Genomic DNA, 25,243 nt, shown 5'->3' on the forward strand with positions numbered 1-25,243 from the left:
GAAACATAAGGCGAACGTTTTGAATAGTTTAACCAGCAGGTGTTCTCTCCAACAAGGGAGAGGGTGAAAATGGCTGCCAATCTAACGTTAAAGAAGCACTGCTAATGCGGTTTAAGGCAAGTTAAGCAGAGAACGTTCCTATCTCCAGTCCAGTCCTGCTTGTAAATGGTGATCAATCTGGAAAAGACACTGGATCACAATACATGGATCTGCAGCTGCACTGATTCAGGATGAGACATGGCATCATCTTCCATGTGATGAAAGTGCAACACTTAAAGCAGAAATTACATCATTGACTGCATGATGGTCTCTCTCTGTCTGTTTCTCACCCCCCTCTCTGTTTCTCCCCCCCACCCATTTCTCCTTGTCTCTAAGACTTCCCGTCTCTCTCCCCATCCCGTCTCTCCCTGCTCCTCCGTCTCTCCCTGCTCCCCCATCTCTCTCTGTCCCCCCCCGTCTCTCTGCCCCGCCCCCGTCTCTCTGTCTCCCCCCCCCCCGTCTCTCTGTCTTCCCCCCCCCGTCCCTCTCTGTCACCCCCCCCGTCCCTCTCTGTCACCCCCCCGTCCCTCTCTGTCACCCCCCCCCCATCCCTCTCTGTCCCCCCCGTCCCTCTCTGTCCCCCCCGTCCCTCTCTGTCCCCCCCCCCGTCCCTCTCTGTCCCCCCCGTCCCTCTCTGTCCCCCCCCGTCTCTCTGTCTCCCCCCCATCTCTCTCTGCCCCCCCCCGTATCTCTGCCTGTCTCTCTCTGCTCCCCTCACCCCGTGTCTCTGAACCCCCACCGTCTGTCTGCTCGTCTCTCTCTGCTCTCCCCACCCCGTCTCTCTCTCTGCTCCCCCGTCTCTCTGCCCCCCGCCCTCCTGTTCACCCTGTCTCTCTCTATGATTAAGAACTTTTAAAAAAGTGCTGACAACTATTAATCTCTCCAATTATTGACTACATTGATAACCTGCCTGATCACTTTAAGTCTAGTGAATGAACATCTGCCTGTTTCCTTAGCTGAAGTTGTAAAGGCCACAGAGATGTTCCAAGATTTCTCACTGCTTCTTGACAACATGTTTGACTGCATTTACAACATGGCAGCCTGCTGCATTCATCTGAAGGCATCATGCCAAGCAGAAAAAACATTAAAAATGTGAATGCATTTAAAAAATAGACATGTTTCACAGTTACTGCTTCATTCCCTTAATTTTTTATTGACATAAAACATGTTTGTAAACAAATTGGATTACATAGCGGTTTACTTGCCTGTCTCAAAGCTCCACATAACAGGGTGGATAATGCCTCTCATTTGATCTTCCTTGATTCTATTGTAGTAACTTATGTATGTATATAGCCCTAAGATATATATTCTCCATTCAAGAAATCAGATTACCTGAGCAGTCTCAAGTTTCTCTGTTTCCCAGCTGCTTGAGAATTCAGCTGACAGGTTTAAAACTACTCACCGCACAAGCACAACAGAAGTGTAAAGTGTCTTAATCACCAAAAATAGCTGATTTGTTTCCATACATTAATTAGAACAGAAAAATACTTTGAAGCTTTTTTTAGAAAGTCAAAAATAATGTATCTTACAGGCTTACTTATTCTGGCAAACTGGTTACCAACTGAGCTACTATGTCAATTAACTATATCCCCTTAATCCCAAACACTTATTCATACACAGACAAGATGTGATTTACACAGCTCTACAGCACGATTTTGAGTGGGAAAAGTAGGAGAAACTTTTTGTCAGTTCCATTTGTTGATGAGTTCATATTGTGCAATGATTGGAAATCTTCAGACCAGATTTCGGATTCAGTTGAGAAGCAGTTCAGAGCCTAATAATTGAACCTTTATCAAGTGGATTTGTTTTAATCTATTTAGCTAAGGTATAAAAAGTTCTGCTTTCATCACAAAGATCTTACTCTTGCAGGCAAGAAAGACAGTACTGCATCCTTACAAATTTTTACAGACAGCTGCCCAAAAGCTTCCATTGTATGCTGAAAAAACATCTATTACTTCAGCCCAGAGGCTCTTGCTAGGTGACCGCAGCATAAATACATTAGGGTTTGTTTACTCAACAATTAAAGCAATAAAATTCCAGCCTTCTCTCTCTCTCTCTCTCTCTCTCTCAAAAGTTGTTGATCACTACTTTCCAAAGCCACATTTTGTTTATAAATAGCAACTAGTTAGTCTCCTTTAACCTTCTGACTTTCCAGTTCCAGACAGTCACATAAATCATTTGCAACCCAATAACGCCTAAATGTCCATTTTCCAGTTCTCATATCCATGAATATATGTTCATATCGTGGTTTCCATCCTTTGAAGGTGAAACCCCATTTTCAAATACCTTTGATTATGATATAACATGACTCATACAACAATAACAAAATTCTCATTCACTCTTTGGACAAAATTTATACAATTTCCTGCCATCACTTAATCCCCAAGCTATTTTGACAATATTACATTTTTGATAACATGTCAGCAATTAATTAATACAGTGACATTGTTCGGCTGTTGCAGTAGGTTAATGTATCATAATTAGGTACACTCCTGAAAGCCTTGTTTATTCATCTTGAAATGAAACTGAAGTGTTTTTAAATTGAATAACATGACTTAACGTTGATGCAACCCAGTTGATGTGAACAAAAAGCTGATATCTCTTCAGTTTTTAATGTCTTTGGTCCTTGCCAAAACCCTTTCAATACATGAATCTTAGTAAGAAACAATACACTGCCAACAATGCAATCTTTTAATCAAGGAATTGGTTACAAATTCATTTGTATTACTACATTTGCTTTTCTATAATCAGTGCATAATTTAGTTAATGCATTGAGTTTAGGAACTAATACAACTGGTAGATTTCATCTGCTATGGCTCTGTTTATTCATGTCATTTTCTAACTTGTACCAAATTTCTGTTTTCACCTGAGTTTATGTTCCCCAGCTAAAATTATGAATGTTGTTGTACTGGCGCTGTTTCCCTTTTAACCACATCTGTGTGTATCTCTACAGATTTCTTAGAACTCAGTGAGTCACTATGCTTGATCTTTATTTTGCTCTTCGTCCAACTAGGAAAATATGGTGTCTAATTGTCCCAGTATTTCAGCGTTGGCTAATCTGAAGTGGGAGGTTCATGTTGTGATTGCCTGCATCTCCTTATACCTCACCATTATTATGTCTGTCGTCCTTTACTATTCCCACCACCTAACTCATTTGATCCTTAGCTCCTCCATATAATATTATTTTAATATGTTTGTGACCATTTATTCTGAGAGCCACATACATGGCACATTTGTTTCATTCTTTCAAATTCTTTGCAGGTCAGCACAGGCTGTTTCCATAAGTTTTAAAAAATTTGGCTGTATGTTTCAGGAGCCAACTCATATGCACCATGAATAGCCTTTTCTTTAACTGCCTCATGATCTGCTTCATTGATGCCTCTTCTGACAGTGAGGCATAAATTTCTTTTGTTCCATCCATCAACCTTTTCTGTGTGGGCTGTGTCCCATTTTCCTTCAGCCGCTTCATGTGTTTTGCTGTGTCTTTTTCATACGATATAATGCCTGCATATCCTTTACATCAAATTTTAGAACAGCCTGTGGACATTTAAACCTTCCTTCCTGGATTTTAGCTTATGGCTAGATTTTTTTTCTTATCAAAACCTTCCTATACATGAAATATATTCTTTTTTTTTGAAAGACTCCAATTTCTACTTGAACTTCCTCTACTTCTCTCTGTTCTGAAACTTCAATTTTAGCCATTTGCATTTCTTAAGTTTTCTGCTTTTAGCTGAAGTTCAAGTATTTTAAGTTCCATTTCCCATTTGTGCTTTAATTTCCTTTTCTGGTTCAAGCTACTTCATCATTAACTTCAGTGATTTACCACTTTGTGTACATGGTCACTTGTATTTTCACCAATTCCAAATGCTGTGCCAGTGTGTTAATAATCTCTGCCTTCCTACCTTTTGCAGAAAATTCCATCGTTATCTCCTCCTTTCTTGCCTTCATTAAATCTTCCAAATTCATTAGAGAAACTGCCGCCATATTTTTAAAAAACTGCTTCGCAAGCCAGTTTTTTTAAATATGAAAGACTTGATATCTGTACTTTTAACTAATTGCCATTTGTCCATATCCAATTTCACAATGTCCACGTCCAAACAATCCTACACTAATACCCCGAGCTTATTCTTGACTCTGGCAGGAGGAGTACACTGGAAATCAAGCCCCATCATGCCACATCAAAAGTGAAAACGTCTTATTCAATCACCAGATGACAATGGGGACTGCAGTTGCTGGAGAAATCAGAGTTGATAAAGCATGGTGCTGGAAAAGGCACAGCAGGTCAGGTATCATCTGAGGACCAAGCGAGTCAACATTTCGGGCAGTCCTGAAGAAGGGTCCTGCCTGAAAGGGACGCTGCCTGACCTGCTGTACCTTTTCCAGCGCCACACTTAATTAACTCCTCTTCAATCACCTTCAATAAAAACCCCCCAAAAAACTGTGACTGCTGGAAATCAGAAACAAAAAACAGGAATTGTTAGAAAAGCTCTGCAGGTCTGACAGCATCTGTGGAGAGAAGTCAGAGTTAATGTTTCGGGTCCTGTGACCCTTCCTCAGACTGAAGTAAAGGCTGCTTCAAATGTGGTCAGTTTGTTTCCCTACATTACTGTTGATTAGAACAGAAGAGGCTTTCAATGGTCTTTTAAATAAACTCAAAAGTAGCACTTTTACAGGCAGAAGTATTCTTCAAATAAGTGGCAAACTGTTTATAAACTGTGCAGATTAAAAAAAAACAGGAAGTGCCTAGTTTGCAAATGGGTCCCGTTCTTGAGTCTGTTCCAAGTTGATGTATATGGAAGTTGGAGCATAATACAGAACAAGATTAAATAGCCGCTTGCCAGCATGAGTTTCACATGTTGGATCTTTAAAATTAATGCACCCCAGTATGGGATTACATTCATAACTACATGCTCTAATTACTCTGCAGAACTTTGTGGGTATATTTCATTCTATCGGTGCATGACTGTACGTGTGTTTGGAATTAAAAGGAAATACATGGGCAGTTCCCAGTTTATCCCACCTCATTTTCTAGGACCAGATCCTGCAATGCCTCCATCCGCAGTCTACTGAGAACATGTTAGTGTAGAAAATTATCCAAAACCTACTTTAGAAACACTTTTCCCTCTCTGTCTGTTGCACCGTACTTTTCCCAGGCTCTGCTCTGAGAATTGAAATCCCATATTGTGAATACTTTTTGGTTTTTGTCCCTCTGTAATTTCCTTACAAGTTTATCTCTCTATATAATTCCCACTAGCTGGGGGTCTTTCAAATGCTCCAAGTAATGTCATGATGTCTTTATTGTTCCTTAGCTCAAACCAAATCTGTTTTGTCTTTGACCTCTGTATGTTTACCTCTCTCTCGGGCACTGTCATTATCTTTGAGTATTTCTGTACATTGTTTCCTTTCCTTGATTCCGTTGCATCCATGAATACTTAGTACCCAATCCTGCTTTATTTTTGAGCCAGGTTTCCTTTTGCCAAATCATATTCCCCTGTGGCTGCCTGCATGTGCAGGTGGCCAACTTTATTTGCCATCCTCTATTTATTCAGTCATCTTATTTCATTGTCTCCTATTCCAATCTCACTCAATGACTTGCTATTTCTCACCAGTTTTATATATTGTTTTTCCCCTCTAATGTTACCTCCTAGCTTTTGGCCCCCTAACAAGTAGGTTTAAACATTCTCCTCTGGCAATTACAAATACCCTGAAAGCATATTGGTGTAATCCCTCTAGCCCTTTTACAGAGTCCCTCTTCTCCCCCCAAACTGGTCTCAAAATCCCAGCACTCCCTCTGCAATATCTCTGCAGCATACACTCTCCTTTATTCTCATTAATGTGTGGCACTAAATAATCTAATTTCTGTGATGTGCATTGGGATTATGCAATTTGGGACACTGGGGTGAATTCCTCAGTTCTTCGAATAGCGAGAGTCATAGACATGTACAACATGGAAACAGACCCTTCAGTCCAATTCGTCCATGCCGACCAGATATCCAGAATTAATCTAGTCTCACTTGCCAGCATTTGGTCGACATTCCTCTAAACCCTTCCTATTCATATACCAATCTGGATACCTTTTAAATGTTGTAATTATATCAACCTCCTCCATTTCCTCTTGCAGCTCATTCCATACACACACACAGCAAATGTGAGAAAAGGTTGCTGTTTAGGTCCCTTGTAAATCTTTTTCCTCTCACCCTGAAGCTATGCCCTCTAGTTCTGGACTCCCCCACCTCAAAGAAAAGACCTTGTCTATTTACCCTATCCATGGCCCTCATGATTTTATAAACCTCTATAAGGTCACCTGTCAGCATCTGACGCACCAGGGAAAACAATCCCAGCCTATTCAGCATCTCCCTGTAACTCAAACCTTCCAACCATGGCAACCTCCTTGTAAATATTTTCTGAACCCTTTCAAGTTCCACAATATCTTTGTATAGCAGGGAGATCAGAATTGAATGCAGTACAGTCATTTCTGATATAATGTAATAGTTCTGTTCTCGCGCAATCTCACGTTATAAGAAATTGTACAATAGTCGCAATATTAAAACTTAAAGGGGATAGCATCGTGTTATAGCCAGTACAGGTAAGGAAAGTTCACTACCTACAAATAATGATCTAAATTCATCATTCGTGTTGAAGAAACACGTTATAGCAGAATGGACTGTATTCCAAAATTGGCCTAACCAATGCCCTGTACAACTTCCCATGACCTCCCAACTCCTGTAATGCACTGACTACTAAAGGCCAGCATACTAAACACTGCCTTCACTATCCTGTCTACTTGCGACTTCACTTTCAAGGAACTATGAACCTGCACTCCAAGGTCTCGTTGTTCAACAACACTCCCCAGGACCTTACCATTAAATGTATAAGTCCTGCCCTGATTTGCCTTCCCAAAATGCAGCACGTCACATTCATTTAAATTAAACTCCATCTGCCATTCCTCAACCTATTGACTCGTCTGATCAAGGTCTCGTTAAACTCTGAGGTAACTTTCTTTCTTGTCCTCTACACTACCAATGTTTGTGTAATCTGCAAACTTACTAACCATACCTTCTACATTCGCATCCAAATCATTTATATAAATGATGAAAGGCATTGGGTGCAGCACCAATTCTTGTGGCATACCACTGGTCACAGGCCTCCAGTCTGAAAAGCAACACTCCCATCACCCCCCTCTGTCAGCTACCTTTGAGCCAGTTCTGTATCCAAATGGCTACTCTCCCTGTGTTCCATGTGATCTAACCTTGGTAACCAGTTTACGATGTGGAACTTTGTTGAATGCCTTCCTGAAGTCTGTATAGAGTTCAGTGGATTTTTTTTTTGTTCACTGAGATGTCAGATGGAGACCTTGATTTAATGATTCACCTGACAGATAGCAATTCTACTAGTGCAGCACTCCCTCTGTACTGTACTTATTTAGCCAAAATACAGAAAAGCTATAGAGATTGATGAATATTTACACTGGAAAAATACTGCAGAGAAGTAGGAGAGTTTGCTGAAGTTTTCCAAGTTTTCATAACGAGTCTGTAAGGAACAGACTGGCCATGGGCACCAGTTCAAGAGAGGACTATGTAAATATTGGTAAAGAAAGCAAATGAGCACAGAAGATAGAGCAGTATGGAATGCTTCTACTTCTGGATCAGCCTGAGGGACTCCTATGGCATTTTCTGTTGGTGTACCCTCCAGGATTCCTTGTAAAAATTATGAATTAAAGACTGATTGATATAAGCTAAGGGGTAAAAGCAAAATGCATTGAAAGGAAAAGACCAGATGTCCAGAAAATGAATGAAACAGCAAGGCTAAAAAAGATTCCTAAAGAAGGAAGGGCAGACTATTTACATTAACATCCTGTTAACATTTTCTCTAGAACAAAGAATTGTTTGTTAAAGCATTTTTTCTGCTATTATTCTGCACTAGAAGTTGGTGAAAATTATGCCTTTGTGTCACAGTCAGTAGGATTTTCTTTATTATTGTAGTAAATAAAGAATTCATTTCTAGGGCAAAAAGAGTACTAAGTTTATAGTACTGACCAAAGAGAAAATTCGCAGTCTTGCTCCCTTCAGCCTCAGGTGAGTTAGATACTGTGCAGAATATGACTCTGTCCATAAATACTGTCTTTTGTGACCTCAATAAGCTCTTGCCTTTTCAGCAGACACTGGTTTAGTTTTTTTAAATTAGCATAGTTGAAACTTTGTTTGTCTGCTGGTTCTCAGTTCAAATAAAGACCTTCATTTAGCCTTTGCCATGAATGCAGCATAGTGGTTCTGGAAACATCAGGTATGCAAACTCCAGCCCCAGATTAGAACAGAGACGCAGTGTTTAGTAAGCAGACTGGTTTGACGTACACGTTAGGTTAGTTATGGAACTGTGGCTCTCTGTGTCTACATCAAATAGTCGAGCCACAGAAGTGACACAGTAATCTTCTGTAGTATTAATAGTATTGGTTTTGAATCAACTCACTGTAGGCTGCTTGTATAAACTTCAAAAACTGAATGGCTTCTAAAATAAATCTCATGTGCATATTGTGAGGAAGGGGATTTGGTTGTGTGGAAATTACATTTCCTGAGGGGGAAGAGAGCATTATGAAACAGCTTCTCTAGTGGGTTGTTTTCTTCCTCGACTTTAGAAGTGCATTTAATTGTTATTGCATTTTACAATTGTCAGTTGATCTCTGGTGAATCCAGGAAGTGAGAGCTAGCTGACATTGGGTTGAGGGTTTGTCTGAGAGGCTGGGTGGAAGACAAACATTACGAGGCTAGTTTTGTACCCAGTGTTCAACAGGAGCCAGCTCAAGTGGTAATTAGACTAACTTTGTTTTTCACTTGCTCAGCAATATTAATCCACTATTTCACCTCTCTCTTGCAAACATGGTTCAGCTGTGTTTGAGTTGATGAGGTAGTCTAACTAGATGCAGAATAAATATCTGTAAACTTTTAGTTATCGTGGTCTTAGAAAATCTTTGTATAACTTCATGTCCTAGTTTCTCAGGTCTAGGCTCACAGCAGTTTTGTCATTTAACTGTATTCAAAGTATTCTTAAATACACAGCGTCAAGTGGTATTTTGATTCTCTCTTTTGACCCAGCTGTAGTGCTAAATTGAACAACTCTTGAGTAATTTGGAATAAAACTGTTCAGCCTGGTCCAAGTTGTGGATAATGGAATTTTGAAGCCATAACTATCTCTCTTTCATTGTGTTGTCAAACTAGAGTGGGTAATGTGATTAGTAACACATGCAAGGTAAGAAAATAATCTGGAATTTGAGAGTATAAGGTTCTGAAATTGAGTGCCAGACATGAATTTAGTTCAAATAATATAAAGAAAATAGTACATTGCAAGTCTGTTTATTGTATCAGAAGTAACTCTCAAGGTGATTCGAATTTTGCAGAATTACACTTTATTGGTTCATACATTCTGAAGAACCATATGCCGTCCATGCATGAAGAAGCTATAGGGAGAGGCTGAACAGGCTGGGGCTGTATTCCCTGGAGCGTCGGAGGCTGAGGGTGACCTTATAAATGTCCACAAAATTATGAGGGGCATGGATAGAATAAATAGACAAAGTCTTTTCCCTGGGGTCGGGGAGTCCAGAACTGGAGGGTATAGGTTTAGGGTGAGAGGGGAAAGATATAAAAGAGACCTAAGATGCAACTTTTTCACGCAGAGGGTGATAAGTGTATGGAATGAGCTGCCAGAGGAAGTGGTGGAGACTGGTACAATTGCAACATTCAAGAGGCATTTGGATGGGTATATGAATAGGGAGGGTTTAGAGGGATATGGGCCGAGTGCTGGCAGGTGGGATTAGATTGGATTGGGATATCTGGTCGGCATGGACATGTTGAACTGAAGGGTCTGTTTCCATGCTGTACATCTCTATGACTATAAGATACCATGATACTTTTTTATTCGCTTATGGGCGATGAACATCAATGACAAGCCAGCATTTATGACTTGTCCCTATTGTCCTTGAGAAACTGTTGAAAGCACTATATGTATCTCCAAAATATTGTTATTTCTGTAGCATTTTGGTATAACTCAGTAGCTTGCTCAGCTTTTTTCAGAGGAAAATTAGAAATATGGTAAACTCTTGATGTATAGTCAATTATATAACCTTGAAAGATAATGACTGGAACAGTTGAGATTTCCATATGGTCACTTAAATATGAAGACTGACGGGGAGTAGAAATTCACCCGTAGTGCAGAGTGCCTAAATATTTCTCTCAGTATCACCACAATTGCGATACCTTTACAGCTATTTAACGTGCTGTTTTTTTTTTCCGTTCTGAACAGGTTCTGCCATTCCCCAGCCAGCTGGTTTACAACAGAGTTGGAAAATGTGGAAGCCGAACTGTCGTACAGCTATTGAGAGTATTGACGGAGAGAAATCATTTCAACCTTATTAATTCAGACATTCACAATAAAACCAGATTAAATAGGATTGAGCAGGTTAGCATCCCAAGACTCCTGTTTTTAGAATAAAAGCTTAATCTCCTTCATTGTTCCAAATAACTTTGAATTTGGATACCCAGGATAAACTTCACTACACTACACACCTCTGCAGTATTTTAATGACGGTGAATGTAGAGGTGATTAGAACTGCACACAGCACTCTAGACGGAATCAAGCTAGCTGCATTTCAGCCTCTCCACAATTGTTAGCCTGTGCCTTTTTCTCAGTGCCAAGCAAATATTGTGATGATTTCAAGATTTAATCAACCATAATCATTTCCTTTCTTACCTAGTTGGCATATTCCATTTAAAAGATATTCCTTCCTTGCTTCAGCTATGATTTTATGTTTGTCAGTATTGATCTGATTCTGTCATCTATTGCTAGTAATGTTGGAGGATGCTAGGCCTGCTTACACACGCATCCAGAGACTGAGTTACTAAATAGCAGCAGTTAACTATCACCTTCTGAAAGGCGCTTAGGGATAACCAATACATAATGGCCGAGCCAACACAGCCTAATATACCTTGAGTTAATGTTCTTTAAAAAATGATGAGCATTTGGATTTATGATGTGCTGCAGAACAAATTTTCCACTTGTTCTCATTTATTGTTTGATGACCAACTCGTGGCTGTGCCTTAAGAAGAGAGGTCCTTTTCGGGATCAAGCTGGCTCTGTGGTGCTAAACTCTATTGCCAGACTGAGTAAACCGATCCTTGGCTGGACAGGATGGCAGTAGTGCTGAGCAGTTTCCATGATTGGTCAGCCTGTCTGGTCCAATAAATGAAGTTGCTATGGGATTTTTATTTCCACTCTGCTTCTGATAACCCCCATTTCCCTCATTGGATAGTGCTGTGATTGAGCAAGCTGTGGGGGAAAAAAATGCAAGGAATTGAATGACATCTGTTTTTAATACACATCGCCTCTCTGTCCTTTCTCCTCTTACAGATGGAATTAATAAATAATATCAGTCTAGGTGACCAACCTTATTTGTACACGCGACATGTCCATTTCCTTAACTTCACAAGGTAATATGCATTTTTGCATTTGCATAATTGTGAAATCCTCCTATAATGTAGTACTGAATTTGTTTTGAATTAAATGTTTGGCATTGTTAGACTGTTGCCTCACAGCACTTGGGATCTGGGTTTGATTCCACCTTCGGGTGACAGTGTGGAGTTAGCATATTCTCCCCTTGTCTGCATGGGTTTCCTCTGGGTGCTCCAGTTTTGCTCCACAATCCAAAGATGTACCGGTAAGGTGGTTTGACCATGCTAAATTGCCCATGACATCCAGGGATGTGCAGGCTAGGAGGATTATCCATGGGAAATGCATGGTGGGGTGGGGTTTGGGTGAGATGCTCTTCAGAGGGGTTGGTGTGAACCTGATGGGCTAAAGAACTTCACCTGACAAAGGAATAGTGCTCTGAAAGCTCATGATTTCAAATAAACCCTTTGGGCTATAACCTTATGTCATATGGGTTCTGACCATTTTTGCACAAGTGGTAGAAAAGATAAAGATTTAGCATTGGACGTGGGCAGTAGTGGGTGGAAGGCAGTTGAATGATAGCCAAAGCTGGACCACCAATTTTTTTTTTCTTCAGTTGGAGCAATTCAAATTCCAATTCCAACTCCAGAGGAGGAACAAAGAACATTTGGCTTCTGTTGGGTCAGGTGGGACTATGCCGATGGAAAGTAGTTCTGCAACCTAGGGTTTAGGGGTGTTGCTGATAGGGGTGAGAGGTTGGAAAAGCTTTACATTTGTGGGGAGAGGAAGTTTTGTTCTGATTGAATAGGAAATGATTTATAGAAGGTTGTGAAGCAGCATTTATAGAGAACATTATAGAACCAGAAACAGGCCATTCAACCTAGCAGTTTAAAGATTGGTGTTCCACAAATCATCATCTTCATCTCACTCTGTCCACAAATCCATGCTATTCACCTTAATTTTTTGTGCTAGTGAATCTCACATTCTGCTTTATCCATATGATTAACTTTAATCAAATAAACACTAATGTATGCTTCTCTTTCAAGTTTATTTAGTTTTCTTTTGATGCATGCCCTTTTATAAAAGGTGGAGTGTAGGTTAATTATTAACTGGTGCTAGCATATTGAAAGAGTCCCAGTTTCAGTAGACTGTTTTGTCCTGAATGGTTTTGAGCTTCTAGAGCATTGGAGCAGCACACATACAGGTAAAGGCTATGAAACATTTATGAATGTTTGCTTTGAATTTTTACCCTACTGCTTCCTGAAATATTGTCCCAAATAATTTTGACTTTTACATTTTATTTATTGCAGGCCACATACATATTGACACTCAGTGCTTAAATGGTTCCTTTGTGTTGTTTTCAACATACTGTGTCTCAAAGACTGTGCAGAGATATGAACAGCAGTCATTTCAAAGTCATCCTCCTCCCATTTACTGCTTTGTTGAATCTGAAGTTTATCATGAACAACCTCTGACAAAAACATTTTCTAAGGCAATTGCCAGAAATCAGTGAGAGATGAAAATTTTCTTTTCAATGTTGCAGTGCTCTGGAATGTGCTGCCTGACAGGGTGATCACAACAAAATTCAGGGTACAATCAAAAAGGAATTGGTTAAATAATTTCACATAATTTACAACATTCTGGAGGGAATTGGGATGAATTGGATAGCTTAAAAACATCAAGATATGATTGGCTGAATGGTATCCTGTGGTACATGATTCTTGAAATCTTAGCATTTTGTGATGTTTGAATTGGTGAGCTGCTGTTTATGTAAATATTTCTTCAGAGAGTGGTATGGTATAAACACTCTTTTATTCAAACATAGGTTCGAGGTTACCACTGAGGAAAATTCTAAGCTTGATCTTAATTCCTCCTGATAAGATAGTTGCTGTTCATTGAAATCAGTTCCCCCAATTAGTTGGTTATGAACTGACGTGACAAGATTTTGTAGAAACCAGAGCTATTAAGGTCTCCGTTGTGGTGAAACAAAAGCAGTGGCTCCTCCAAGTGGTCATCAGAGCAACTGTATAAATTGGATTAATGCATGACACAACAATGAACAAGAACTTAGAGTTATAGAGATGTACAGGACAAAAACAGACCCTTCAGTTCAACCCGTCCATGCCGACCAGATATCCTAAATTAATCTAATCCCATTTGGGACTTGGCCATATCCGTCTAAACCCTTCCTATTCATATACCCACCCAGATGCATTTTAAATATTGCAATTGTACCAGCCTCCACCACTTCCTCTGGAAGCTCATTCCATGCATGCACCACCTTCTGCGTGAAAAAGTTGCCCCTTTACGTCCCTTTTAAATCTTTGCCTCTCTCAACCTAAAGCCGATGCCCTCTAGTTCTGGACTCCCCCACCCTAAGGAAAAGACCTTGTCTATTTACCTTATCCATGCCCCTCATGATTTTATAAACCTCTATAAAGTCACCCTTCAGCCTCCGACACTCCAGAGAAAACAGCCCCAGCCTATTCAGCCTCTCCCTATAGCTCAGACCCTCTAACCGTGGCAATATCCTTGTAAATCTTTTCTAACTCTTTCAAGTTTACAACATCCTTCCTATAAGGATCTGTAATTGAGTGGTTTGGCTGAAATTTTGTGTATCTGAGAATTGTGATGTACCATTGGTAGCGTTTGATGGGTTGTAGTTAATTTTTTTTAAAAATATTTCTCCACTTAGGTTTGGATTGGAGCAGCCAGTTTACATCAATATAATCAGGGATCCAATTAATCGATTTGTATCAAACTACTTTTTCCGACGTTTTGGGGACTGGCGGTCTGAACAGAATCATCAAATCCGAACACCAGGGATGAAAGATGAGGAGCGTTACCTTGTAAGTTTGATTTGTGCAAATTAAAAAAAAACAATGGGGCCTCTCTCCCTTCAGTTCAAATGCTGGTGAAGGTGGGCATTTCTTGCACTTGTTGCCCAATTCTGTTCACTTTTGAGAAGGTGGTAGTGAGTCCCTTTTTGTATTGCTGCATATCATGTGGTGTAGGCATACCCACAGCACTGATAGACAATAGGTGCAGGAGTAGGCATTCAGCCCTTCGAGCCAGCACCACCATTCGTTATGATCATGGCGGATCATCCATCATCAGTATCCTGTTTCTGCCTTATCCCCATAACCCTTGATTCCACTATCTTAAAGAGCTCTATCCACCGCTTTCTTGAAAGTATCCAGAGACCTAGCCTCCATTTCCGTCTGGGGCAGAGCATTCCATATATCCACCACTCTCTGGGTGAAGAAGTTTCTCCTCTGTTCTAAATGGCCTACCCCTTGCTTTTAAACTGTGTCCTATGGTTCTGGACTCACCCATCAGCGGAAACCAGAATGCCTCCAGACTGTCCAATCCTTTAATAATCTTATGCTTCTCAATCAGATCCCCTCTCATCCTCCTAAACTCAAGTGTATACAAGCCCAGCCACTCCAATCTTTCAACATAAATCAGATAAGTTAATTATAGTTTTAAGTCTGTCCAAGAGAAAGGCTGCAGTAGTGAGTATAGTGGATTCTTTCTTGATTATATGTTTTTGGAGATAAGTCTCTTAATTAAACTTAAAATATAAGCCATAGCTATTAATTTAACCTGGGTCAGTGTTTGTAGAGGAATAAGACGGTGTTATTTTCTGGGTCTGTAGATTGTGAAGGAGCAAAAATGGCCTTTGCAGTGATATGTACTTCTTCTCAGATGTGGGAGTTTAAAGAGAGTTTAAGGGTTACTGCGGATTATATCTGCCGTAAATGCTGTTGGGTGTGAATCTTATCAGATCGAGTGGATCAGTTGGAGAGACAGATAGACGCAATGAGGAATTTGCAACAGCAACAGTATGTGATGGAAGGCAGATATAGGAAGGGGGGAAAGTCTCAGATACAGTCACATAGATGGGTTAACTCCATGAAGGGTAAGAGAGGTAGGCAGCTAGTGCAGGAATCTTTTGTGGATGTACGCATTTCAAACAGGTATGCTGTTTTGGAAAATGTAGGGGGTGATGGATTTTCAGGGGAACGTAGCACGAACAGCCAAGTTTCTGGTGTTGAGCCTGGCTATAATGCAACGAGGGGTACGTTGGCTTCCAAGAGATCAATTGTGTTAGGGAATTCTGTAGTCAGAGGTACAGACAGACATTTCTGTGGCCAGCAGAGAAAAAGCATAATGGTGTGTTGTTTCCCTGGTGCCAGGATCAAGGATGTCTCAGAGGGTGCAGAATGTTCTCACAGGGGACCAGCAGGTGCTCATTGTCCACATTGGAACCAACGACATTGGAAGGGAAATGGTTGAGACTCTGAAAAGAGATTACAGAGAGTTAGGCAGAAATTTAAAAAGGAGGTCCTCAGGGGTAGTAATATCTGGATTACTCCCAGTGCTCCGAGCTAGTGAGGGCAGGAATAGGAGGATAGAGCAGATGAATGCATGGCTGAGGAGCTGATGTATGGGGGAAGGATTGACATTTTTGGGTCATTGGAATCTCATTTGGGGTAGAAGTGACCTGTAAAAGAAGGATGGATTGCACCTAAATTGGAAGGGGACTAATATACTGGCAGGGAAATTTGCGAGAACTGCTTGGAAGGATTTAAACCCAGGGAGACAGTGAGGAAAGAGATCAATCTGAGACGGGTACAGTTGAGAACAGGCGTGAGTCAAACAGTCAGGGCAGGCAGGGACAAGGTAGGACTAATAAATTAAACTGCATTTATTTCAATGCAAGGGGTCTAACAGGGAAGGCAGATGAACTCCGGGCATGGATAGGAACATGGGACTGGGATATCATAGAAATTACGGAAACATGGCTCAGAGATGGGCAGGACTAGCAGCTTAATGTTCCAGGATACAAATGCTACAGGAAGGATAGAAAGGGAGGCAAGAGAGGAAGGGGAGTGGCATTTTTGAAAAGGGATAGCATTACAGCTGTGCTGAGGGAGGATATTCCTGGAAATACATCCAGGGAAGTTATTTGGGTGGAACTGAGAAATAAGAAAGGGATGATCACCTTCGTGGGATTGTATTATAGACCCCCTAATACTCAGAGGGAAATTGACAAACAAACTTGTAAGGAGGTGTCAGCTATCTGCAAGAAAAATAGGGTAGTTATGGTAGGGGATTTTAACTTTCCAAACATCGAATGGGACTACCATAGTGTTAAAGGCTTAGATGGAGAGGAATTTCTTAAGTGTGTACAAGACAATTTTCTGATTCAGTATGTGGATGTACTATGAGAGAAGGTGCAAAACTTGACCTACTCTTGGGAAATAAGGCAGGGCAGGTGACTAAGGTGTCAGTGAGGTAGCACTTTGGGGCCAGCGACCGTAATTCTATTCGTTTTAAAATAGTGATGGAAAAGGATAGACCAGATCTAAAAGTTGAAGTCCTAAATTGGAGAAAGGCCAATTTTGACAGTATTAGGCAAGAACATTTGAAAGCTGATTGGAGGCAGATGTTTGCAGGAAAAGGGACGGCTGGAAAATGGGAAGCCTTCAGAAATGAGATAACAAGAATCCAGAGAAAGTATATTTCTGCCAGGGTGAAAAGAAGGCTGGTAGGTATAGGGAATGCCGGATGACTAAAGAAATTGAGGGTTTGGTTAAGAAAAAGAAGGAAGCATATGTCAGGTATGGACAGGATAGATCGAGTGAATCCTCAGAAGAATAGAAAGAAAGTAGGAGTATACTTAAGAGGGAAATCAGGAGGTCAAAGCAGGGACATGAGATAGCATTGGCAAATACAATTAAGGAGAATCCAAAGGGTTTTCACAAATATATTAAGGACAAAAGGGTAACTAGAGAGAGAATAGGGCCCCTCAAAGATCAGCAAGGTGGCTTTTGAGTGGAGCCACAGAAAATGGGGGAGATACTAAATGAATATTTTGCATCAGTATTTACTGTGGAAAAGGATATGGAAGATATAGACTGTAGGGAAATAGATGGTGACATCTTGCAAAATGTCCAGATTACAGAGGAGGAAGTGCTGGATGCCTTGAAACAGTTAAAGGTGGATAAATCCCCAGGACATGATCAGAGAACTCTGTGGGAAGCTAGAGAAGTGATTGCTGGGCCTCTTGCTGAGATATTTGTATCATCAATAGTCACAGGTGAGGTGCCGGAAGACTGGAGGTTGGCAAACATGGTGCCACTGTTTAAGAAGGGTGGTAAAGACAAGCAGGGGAACTATAGACCAGTGAGCCTGACCTCAGTGGTGGGCAAGTTGTTGGAGGGAATCCTGAAGGACAGGATGTACATGTATTTGGAAAAGCAAGGACTGATTCGGGATAGTTAACATGGCTTTGTGCGTGGGAAATCATGTCTTACAAACTTGATTGAGTTTTTTGAAGAAGTCACAAAGAAGATTGATGAGGGCAGAGCAGTAGATGTGACTTCAGTAAGGCGTTCGACAAGGTTCCGCATTGGAGACTGATTAGCAAGGTTAGATCTCATGGAATACAGGGAGAACTAGCCATTTGGATAGAGAACTGCTCAAAGGTAGACGACAGAGGGTGGTGGTGGAGGGTTGTTTTTCAGACTGGAGGCCTGTGACCAGTGGAGTGCCACAAGGATCAGTGCTGGGCCCTCTACTTTTTGTCATTTACATAAATGATTTGGATGCGAACATAAGAGGTACAGTTAGTAAGTTTGCAGATGACACCAAAATTGGAGGTGTAGTGGACAGCGAAGAGGGTTACCTCAGATTACAACAGGATCTGGACCAGATGGACCAATGGGTTGAGAAGTGGCGGATGGAGTTTAATTCAAATAAATGTAGGGTGCTGCATTTTTGGAAAGCAAATCTTAGCAGGACTTATACACTTAATGGTAAGGTCCTTGGGAGTTTTGCTGAACAAAGAGACCTTGAATGCAGGTTCATAGCTCCTTGAAAGTGGAGTCGCAAATAGGATAGTGAAGAAGGCGTTTGGTATGCTTTCCTTTATTGGTCAGAGTATTGAGTACAGGAGTTGGGACGTCATGTTGCGGCTGTACAGGACATTGGTTAGGCCACTGTTGGAATATTGCATGCGCTTCTGGTCTCCTTCGTATCGGAAAGATGTTGTGAAACTTGAAAGGTTTCAGAAAAGATTTACAAGGATGTTGCCAGGGTTGGAGGATCTGAGCTACAGGGAGAGGCTGAACAGGCTGTGGCTGTTTTTCCTGGAGTGTCGGAGGCTGAGGGGTGACCTTATAGACATTTACAAAATTATGAGGGGCATGGATAGGATAAATCAACAAAGTCTTTTCCCTGGGGTTGGGGAGTCCAGAACTAGAGGACATAGGTTTAGGGTGAGAGAGGAAAGATATAAAAGAGACCTAAGAGGCAACTTTTTCACGCAGAGGGTGGTACGTTTATGGAATGAACTGCCAGAGGATGTGGTGGAGGCTGGTACAATTGCAACATTTAAGAGGCATTTGGATGGATATACGAATAGGAAGGGTTTGGAGGGATATGGACTAGGTGCTGGCAGGTGGGACTAGATTGGCTTGGGATATCTGGTCGGCATGGACGGGTTGGACTGAAGGGTCTGTTTCCATGCTGTACACCTCTGTGACTCTATAGATAGTCCTGCCATGCTGGGAATTGACCTCGTGAACCTACGCTGCACTCCCTCAATAGCCAGAATATCCTTCCTCAAATTTGGAGACCAAAACTGCACACAGTACTCTAGGTGCAGTCTCACCAGGGCCCTGTACAGCTGCAGAAGGACTTCTTTGCTCCTATACCCAATTCCTCTTGTTATGAAGGCCAGCATGCTTTCTTCACTGCCTGCTGTACCTGCATACTTGCTTTCATTGACTGGTGTACAAGAACACCTAGATCTCGTTGTACTTCCCCTTTACCTAACTTGACTCCATTTAGATAGTAATCTGCCTTCCTGCTCTTGTCACCAAAGTAGATAACCACACATTTTTCCACATTAAACTGCATCTGTCAACTCACCTAGCCTATCCAAGTCACCCTGTATTCTCATAACATCCTCCTCACGTTTCACCTTGTCATCCAGCTTTGTGTCATCAGCAAATTTGCCAAAATTGCTTTCAATATCTTCATGTATATACTTAATGTATGTTGTAAACAACTGCGGTGCCAGCACCAAACCTTGTGGTACCCCATTGGTCACTGCCTGCCATTCCAAAAGGGACCCGTTTATCACTACTCTTTGCTTCCTGTCAGCCTGCCAATTTTCAATCCAAGTCAGTATTTTGCAGCCCCCCCCCCCCATACCATATGCTCTAACTTTGCTCACTAATCTCTTAAGTGGGACTTTATCAAAGGCTTTCTGAAAGTCCACGTACACTACATCCATGGGCTCTCCCTTGTCCATCTTCATAGTTACATTCTCAAAAAATTCCAGAAGACTAGTCAAGCAAAATTTCCCCTTTGTAAATCCATGCTGAATCTGACCTATCCTGTCACTGTTATCCAAATGAGTCGTCGTTTCATCTTTTATAATTGACTCCAGCATCTTTCCCACCACTGACGTCAGGCTAACTGGTCTATAATTCCCTGTTTTCTGTCTCCCCTCTTTCTTGAAATATGGGACAATATTAGCCACCCTCCAATCCACAGGAACTGATCCTGAATCGATAGAACAATGGAAAATGATTACCAATGTGTCCTCGATTTCTAGAGCCACCTCCTTAAGTATCCTGGGATGCAGATCATCAGGTCCCAGGGACTTATCAGCCTTTAGTTCTGAAAATCTATCCAACACCATTTCCTGCCTAATATAAATTCCTTTCAGTTCATCCATTACCCTAGGTCCCTCAGCCACTATTACATCTGGGAAATTGCTTGTGTCTTCCCCAGTGAAGACAGATCCAAAGTACCTATTCAACTCTCCTGCCATTTCCTTTTTCCCCATAATAAATTCACCCGTTTCTGTCTTCAAGGGCTCAATTTTAGTCTTAACCTTTTTTTTTTCCTTTTCACATACCTAAAAAAGCTTTTACTATCCTCCTTTATATTTTTGGCCGGTTTGCCTTCGTACCTCATTTTTCTCTCCGCATATTGCATTTTTTATTACCCTCTGTTGCTCTTTAAAAGTTTCCCAGTCCTCCCACTTCCTGTTCATCTTTGCTATGTTATATGTCTTCTCTTTTATCTTTATACAGTCCTGAACGTCCCTCATCAGCCAGGGCTGCCCCTGCCTCCCCTTAGGATCTTTCTTGCTCTTTGGAATGAACTGATCCTACACCTTCTGCATTATATCCAGAACTACCTGCCATTGTTGTTCCACTGCCATCCATGCTAGGGTATTGAACCATTGAACTTTGGCCAGCTCCTCCCTCATAGCTCCATAGTTCCCTTTGTTCAACTGCAATACTGACACTTCCGATTCTCCCTTCTCCCCCTCAAATTGCAGATTAAAACTTATCATATTATGGTCACTACCTCCTAATGGCTCCTTTACTTCGAGGTCCCTGATCAAATCCAGTTCATTGCACAACACTAGATCCAGAATTGCCTTCTCCTTGGTAGGCTCCAGTACAAGCTGTTCTAAGAATCCATCTTGGAAGCTTGTGACCAGTGGAGTGCCATTTGGGATCCATCTCCCAGTCTACCTGCAAGTTGAAATCCCCCGTAACAACTGTAGTAATACCTTTGTGACAGGCCAATTTCAACTCCTGATTCAACTTACACCCTACATCCAGACTACTGTTTGGAACCTGTAGATAACTCCCATTAGGGTCTTTCTACCCTTAGAATTTCTCAGCTCTATCCATACTGACTCTACATCTCCTGATTCTGTGTTCCCCCTCACAAGGGACTGAATATCATTCCTCACCAACAGGGCCACCCCACCCCCTCTGCCCATCGGTCTGTCCTTTCAATGGCACGTATTGCCTTGAATATTCATTTCCCAGGCCCTGTCCACTTGAAGCCATGTCTCAGTTGGCCCCACAACATCGTACCTGTCAATTTCCAACTGAGCCTCAAGCTCATCCACCTTATTTCTTATGCTTTGTTCATGCATATATAATATTTTTAATTTGTTACTCCCCTCACCCTTCCTATCAATCCCCATTTCACTTGAACGTACTGTATGATCCCTTCTTGAGTTTACTGCTCCGTTGATTCTGTTGTCTTTCTTAACTTCTCTTATTCTCACTTTCCCTTTAACTTCCTTCTTAAATTTCCAGTTTGACCCCTCCTCCCCACCCCCCACCCGTCTCCACTACTTAGTTCAAACACACCTGTATTGCAGTGGCAAGCCTGCCTGCCAGAATGCTGGTTCCCCGACCTATTAAGGTGCAACCCAGCCCTCTTGTATAATTTATTCATACCGCAAAACATATCCCAGTGATCCAAGAATTGAGATCCTTGCTTTCCGCAGCCACGCATTCAAGTCCACTATCTCCCTGTTCCTGCCCTCTGCAGCCCGAGGAACTGGAAGCAAACCGGAGATAACCACCCTGCAAGTCCTGCTTTTCAGCTTTCTTCCAAGTTCTCTGAAGCTCCGCTGTAGAATGCCCTTCCTTTCCAATGTCATTTGTGCCAACATGCACCACCACCTCTGGCTCTTCACCTTCACCCTTGAGGATTCCCTGCACTTTGTTGGTGACGTCCTGAATCCTGGCATCAGGAAGGAAACACAGTATCCTCAAATCCTGCCTGTTGCCGCAGGAACCCCTTTCAGTCCCTCTCACTATGGAGTCCCCTATTACCAGGGCTCTGCATGATGTCTGATTCCTCGACTCTGCCTCCATGCCAATTTTCAATTGTTCCAGGATTTTTGACTCAAAATTGGTGACAGTATGATGATACACTTGGAAATCAGGATGGTGTAGGATTTGAAAGGGAACCTGCAGATTGTGGTGTTGCCATGCATCTGCTTTGTTCTCCTGGGTAATGTAAATCACAGGATTTGAAAGAGGCTTGACAAACTACAATAGTTTGTGGTGCACATTATTGCCACTGCACTGCTGGTGGAAGGCTGCACTCAGGAGACTGCTTTTCCCTTAATGGTGTTGAGCTTCTTGAGCATTGGAGCAGAACAGATCTAGGTAAGTGGAGAGTGTTCCATAACAAGTATTCCATTCCCCAAAGCCTGCCCTGGAGATGGCAGGCAGGCTTTGGGACAGACATAAGTGAGTTATTTGCTGCAGAATTCCTTCAGAATTGTATTGAAGGTGGGAGGTCTCAAGATGATAAATGAACTAGAGAGAGTAGGAAAGATGATAATGGAAAAGAGAAAGGTTGAAAGTGAAGATACAATTTACATGAGCATTTTGAAACCTTTAGAAGCATGAGCATGCGTATACCAAGATCCAGGAACATTCAGAACTCTGGAACTTTTCATTCCAGGATACTGTGAAGACCCCTTACTGATTTCTTTTTCCCCCAGGAACTGGCTAGGTTTTAGTCATAAGCTATAGAATTGCCAAGTAAGAGATGGATGAATTGGAAACATTGATTGTTTCATTAGCAACGTAGTGAGGGATTGTGATGAATTACAATATTTAATTTATAAAACAGAAAATCTTGAATTATAAAAGTTTTCTTGTAAAGAGAAAAAGAATGACAGGTTTCTGATTAGGACCAAGAGCACTGGAAAGTAAATGTCTTCAGATTAGGCTAAAAGAATAAGGGCAAGCATATAAATATTCCAAGCAAGTTGGTAGGTTGAATAACCTCCAAATAACCAAATCATTAGAAAAACACCAGACTGAAATTGAGTAGGAACCAGGACGAAAGGTGTTGGAGGCAATTGGCAGGAAGGAGAACACAAAATTGACTCAAAAAAATTTGGATATCCAATTATCTGTCTAGATTTAATATAACTGCTACGTTAGTATTCTCTACCTTAATTTCTACCCTTTAATATAGGCCCTCCTACTTGTTAAGTTCTTTGCATTTGCACCCCTGAATCTTAAGTTCTTTTCAAGTTTTACAGTTAGTATGTGTCTACTGTCTTTGCAGAATAAAAATATATATGTTCACAAATCTCTGCAATGCTTTCCATATAATACCTAACTCTATTCTTCTCCAGCCATCATCTGTACAGCTAACTGCACTGCCTGTTTTTGGTTTCATCTGCCTGTTGACTTTACATTTCCTACAACTGCACCATATTCGTTTGTTCATTTATTTAAAAGGACATTACATTACAGTTCCTATTGATTACAGTTGGTACATTGGTATGAGCAGGATTTAACAATTCTACATGCTGATCACCATAAACTGGCAGTGATAAGCACAGCTGCGTGAACCACAATCTGAACTAACCTCTAAATTGACAGACTGTATGCCTGACCAAGGTCTGACTGACTTTCAGTCCCTCTCACATTGTTGGCTCCCATGGGAAGCATTGTTCAATAAGGAATACTTCATAATTTGAATCACACATGGCAGGGCAGGGGCAGAGGAGCGAAATTACATTATTAGCAGCCATCAGATTAGACACTGCAGCATCAGTGGAGGTTTCTTATGATTTTTTTGGGCTAATTCAATTTCTAAGATACTTCAAGTCTGAAATGCTTGCCTCTGTTTTATAGATAAATCTGTTTTAAAATTGGAAAAAAATGACATTTCAATGTATAATTCACATATTCAATATCTCAAACAGTCGTTTTCACTCCAAATATAAACAGAAACTAAGACATAACAGGCAACTTAGAAACTTAAACTATTTGCACGAATGCCAATTTAATTGCTGATTTGTTTTTTAATTAAGATACACAACTGTCTGTTTTAAATGTGTACATTGGAAGTAATAGAGCTTGAAACATAGAGAAGTGCCATGATCCCAAAAGTGACGCCACTGTTTATAAGCACCCTTCTCTGGTTGTAGCTACATTTCTCTGCTTCAGTTCTTCAGCTGACTTCTAATCTGTGACATTAAATTCTCATTAATGCAACCAACATTATGTATTTCATTTATATAACAACCTTTAACATGGTAAAAATTTCTCAAGGCACCTTCACAGGAGAGTTATCACAAAATTGTCAAATTATCAATCAAGCAACATAAGACAGGGAAATTGTTAGTTATGAGGATGTTTCAAAGGAACAGAGAGGCAGAGGCTTGGGGAAAGGATTCCTAGGTGTTATTATTTGCAGAGGTAGTGTGCCAGAATTCGAGTCTCAGTATTTCCAGATTTGTCACAAAAGTCGAAGCTTTGTAAAGTATGCAAAGTTCCTGTGGTTACCTGACTTTCAGACCTATTTTGATAGAAGGCACGGACCAAGTTTCTGTACTGAACAAGAATGACTATTACAAGTCTCTCTCTTTCTCTCTTCCATCCCTCTCTTTCTCTATCTCTCCCAAACCTCCCTCTCTATCCCTCCGACACCTCCCTCTCTCTCTGTCACTCCCATCCCCTCCCTCCCTCTCTCTCCCCTCCCCTCCTGCAACTCAAACTTTGATTACTGCTTGGTCACGCAGTTTTACTTTTTATTTTTTTACACAGTGCCTAGTGTAGATGCCAAATTACTTGCTTTCAAATGTAAGCTGTCCTTATAAGCTCCGGTTTTAAAACAGCTCTTTCTAATTTTACTCAATAAATAAAAAAGTGTTGTTCTCACGAAAACCTGGGGATTTGATCGCTGAAGGGTCCACCGCCTTCTGACACAGTTACAAAGTCTCTCAATCCTCAGAGAAAACAAATCTCAATTCTGTCCTGAAAGATTACCTCGCTTTTAAAACTAAGCTACTTAGTTCTGAATAGACCTACAAGTGGAAACATAATTTCTATGTCCTCCTGTGAAGACCATTCAGGATCTGATTCACATAACTCAAATCGCCCATAATTCTTCTAAACTC

At 41.1% G+C, this 25,243-nt stretch overlaps 1 protein-coding gene across 1 annotated transcript in view; it reads left to right on the top strand.

Annotated features, from left to right (window-relative positions):
- The window catches only part of usta (uronyl 2-sulfotransferase a), an 86,435-nt gene that overhangs the window by 27,202 nt on the left and 33,990 nt on the right, over window positions 1-25,243 (top strand). The window contains exons 3-5 of the mRNA XM_072581336.1: window positions 10,333-10,488; window positions 11,437-11,516; window positions 14,171-14,324. Coding sequence (XP_072437437.1) covers window positions 10,333-10,488; window positions 11,437-11,516; window positions 14,171-14,324 — 390 coding nt within the window. The remainder of the gene's footprint in view (window positions 1-10,332; window positions 10,489-11,436; window positions 11,517-14,170; window positions 14,325-25,243) is intronic.

Source organism: Chiloscyllium punctatum, chromosome 11 (genome assembly GCF_047496795.1).
Source record: "Chiloscyllium punctatum isolate Juve2018m chromosome 11, sChiPun1.3, whole genome shotgun sequence".
Classification (NCBI taxonomy): Eukaryota; Metazoa; Chordata; class Chondrichthyes; order Orectolobiformes; family Hemiscylliidae; genus Chiloscyllium; species Chiloscyllium punctatum.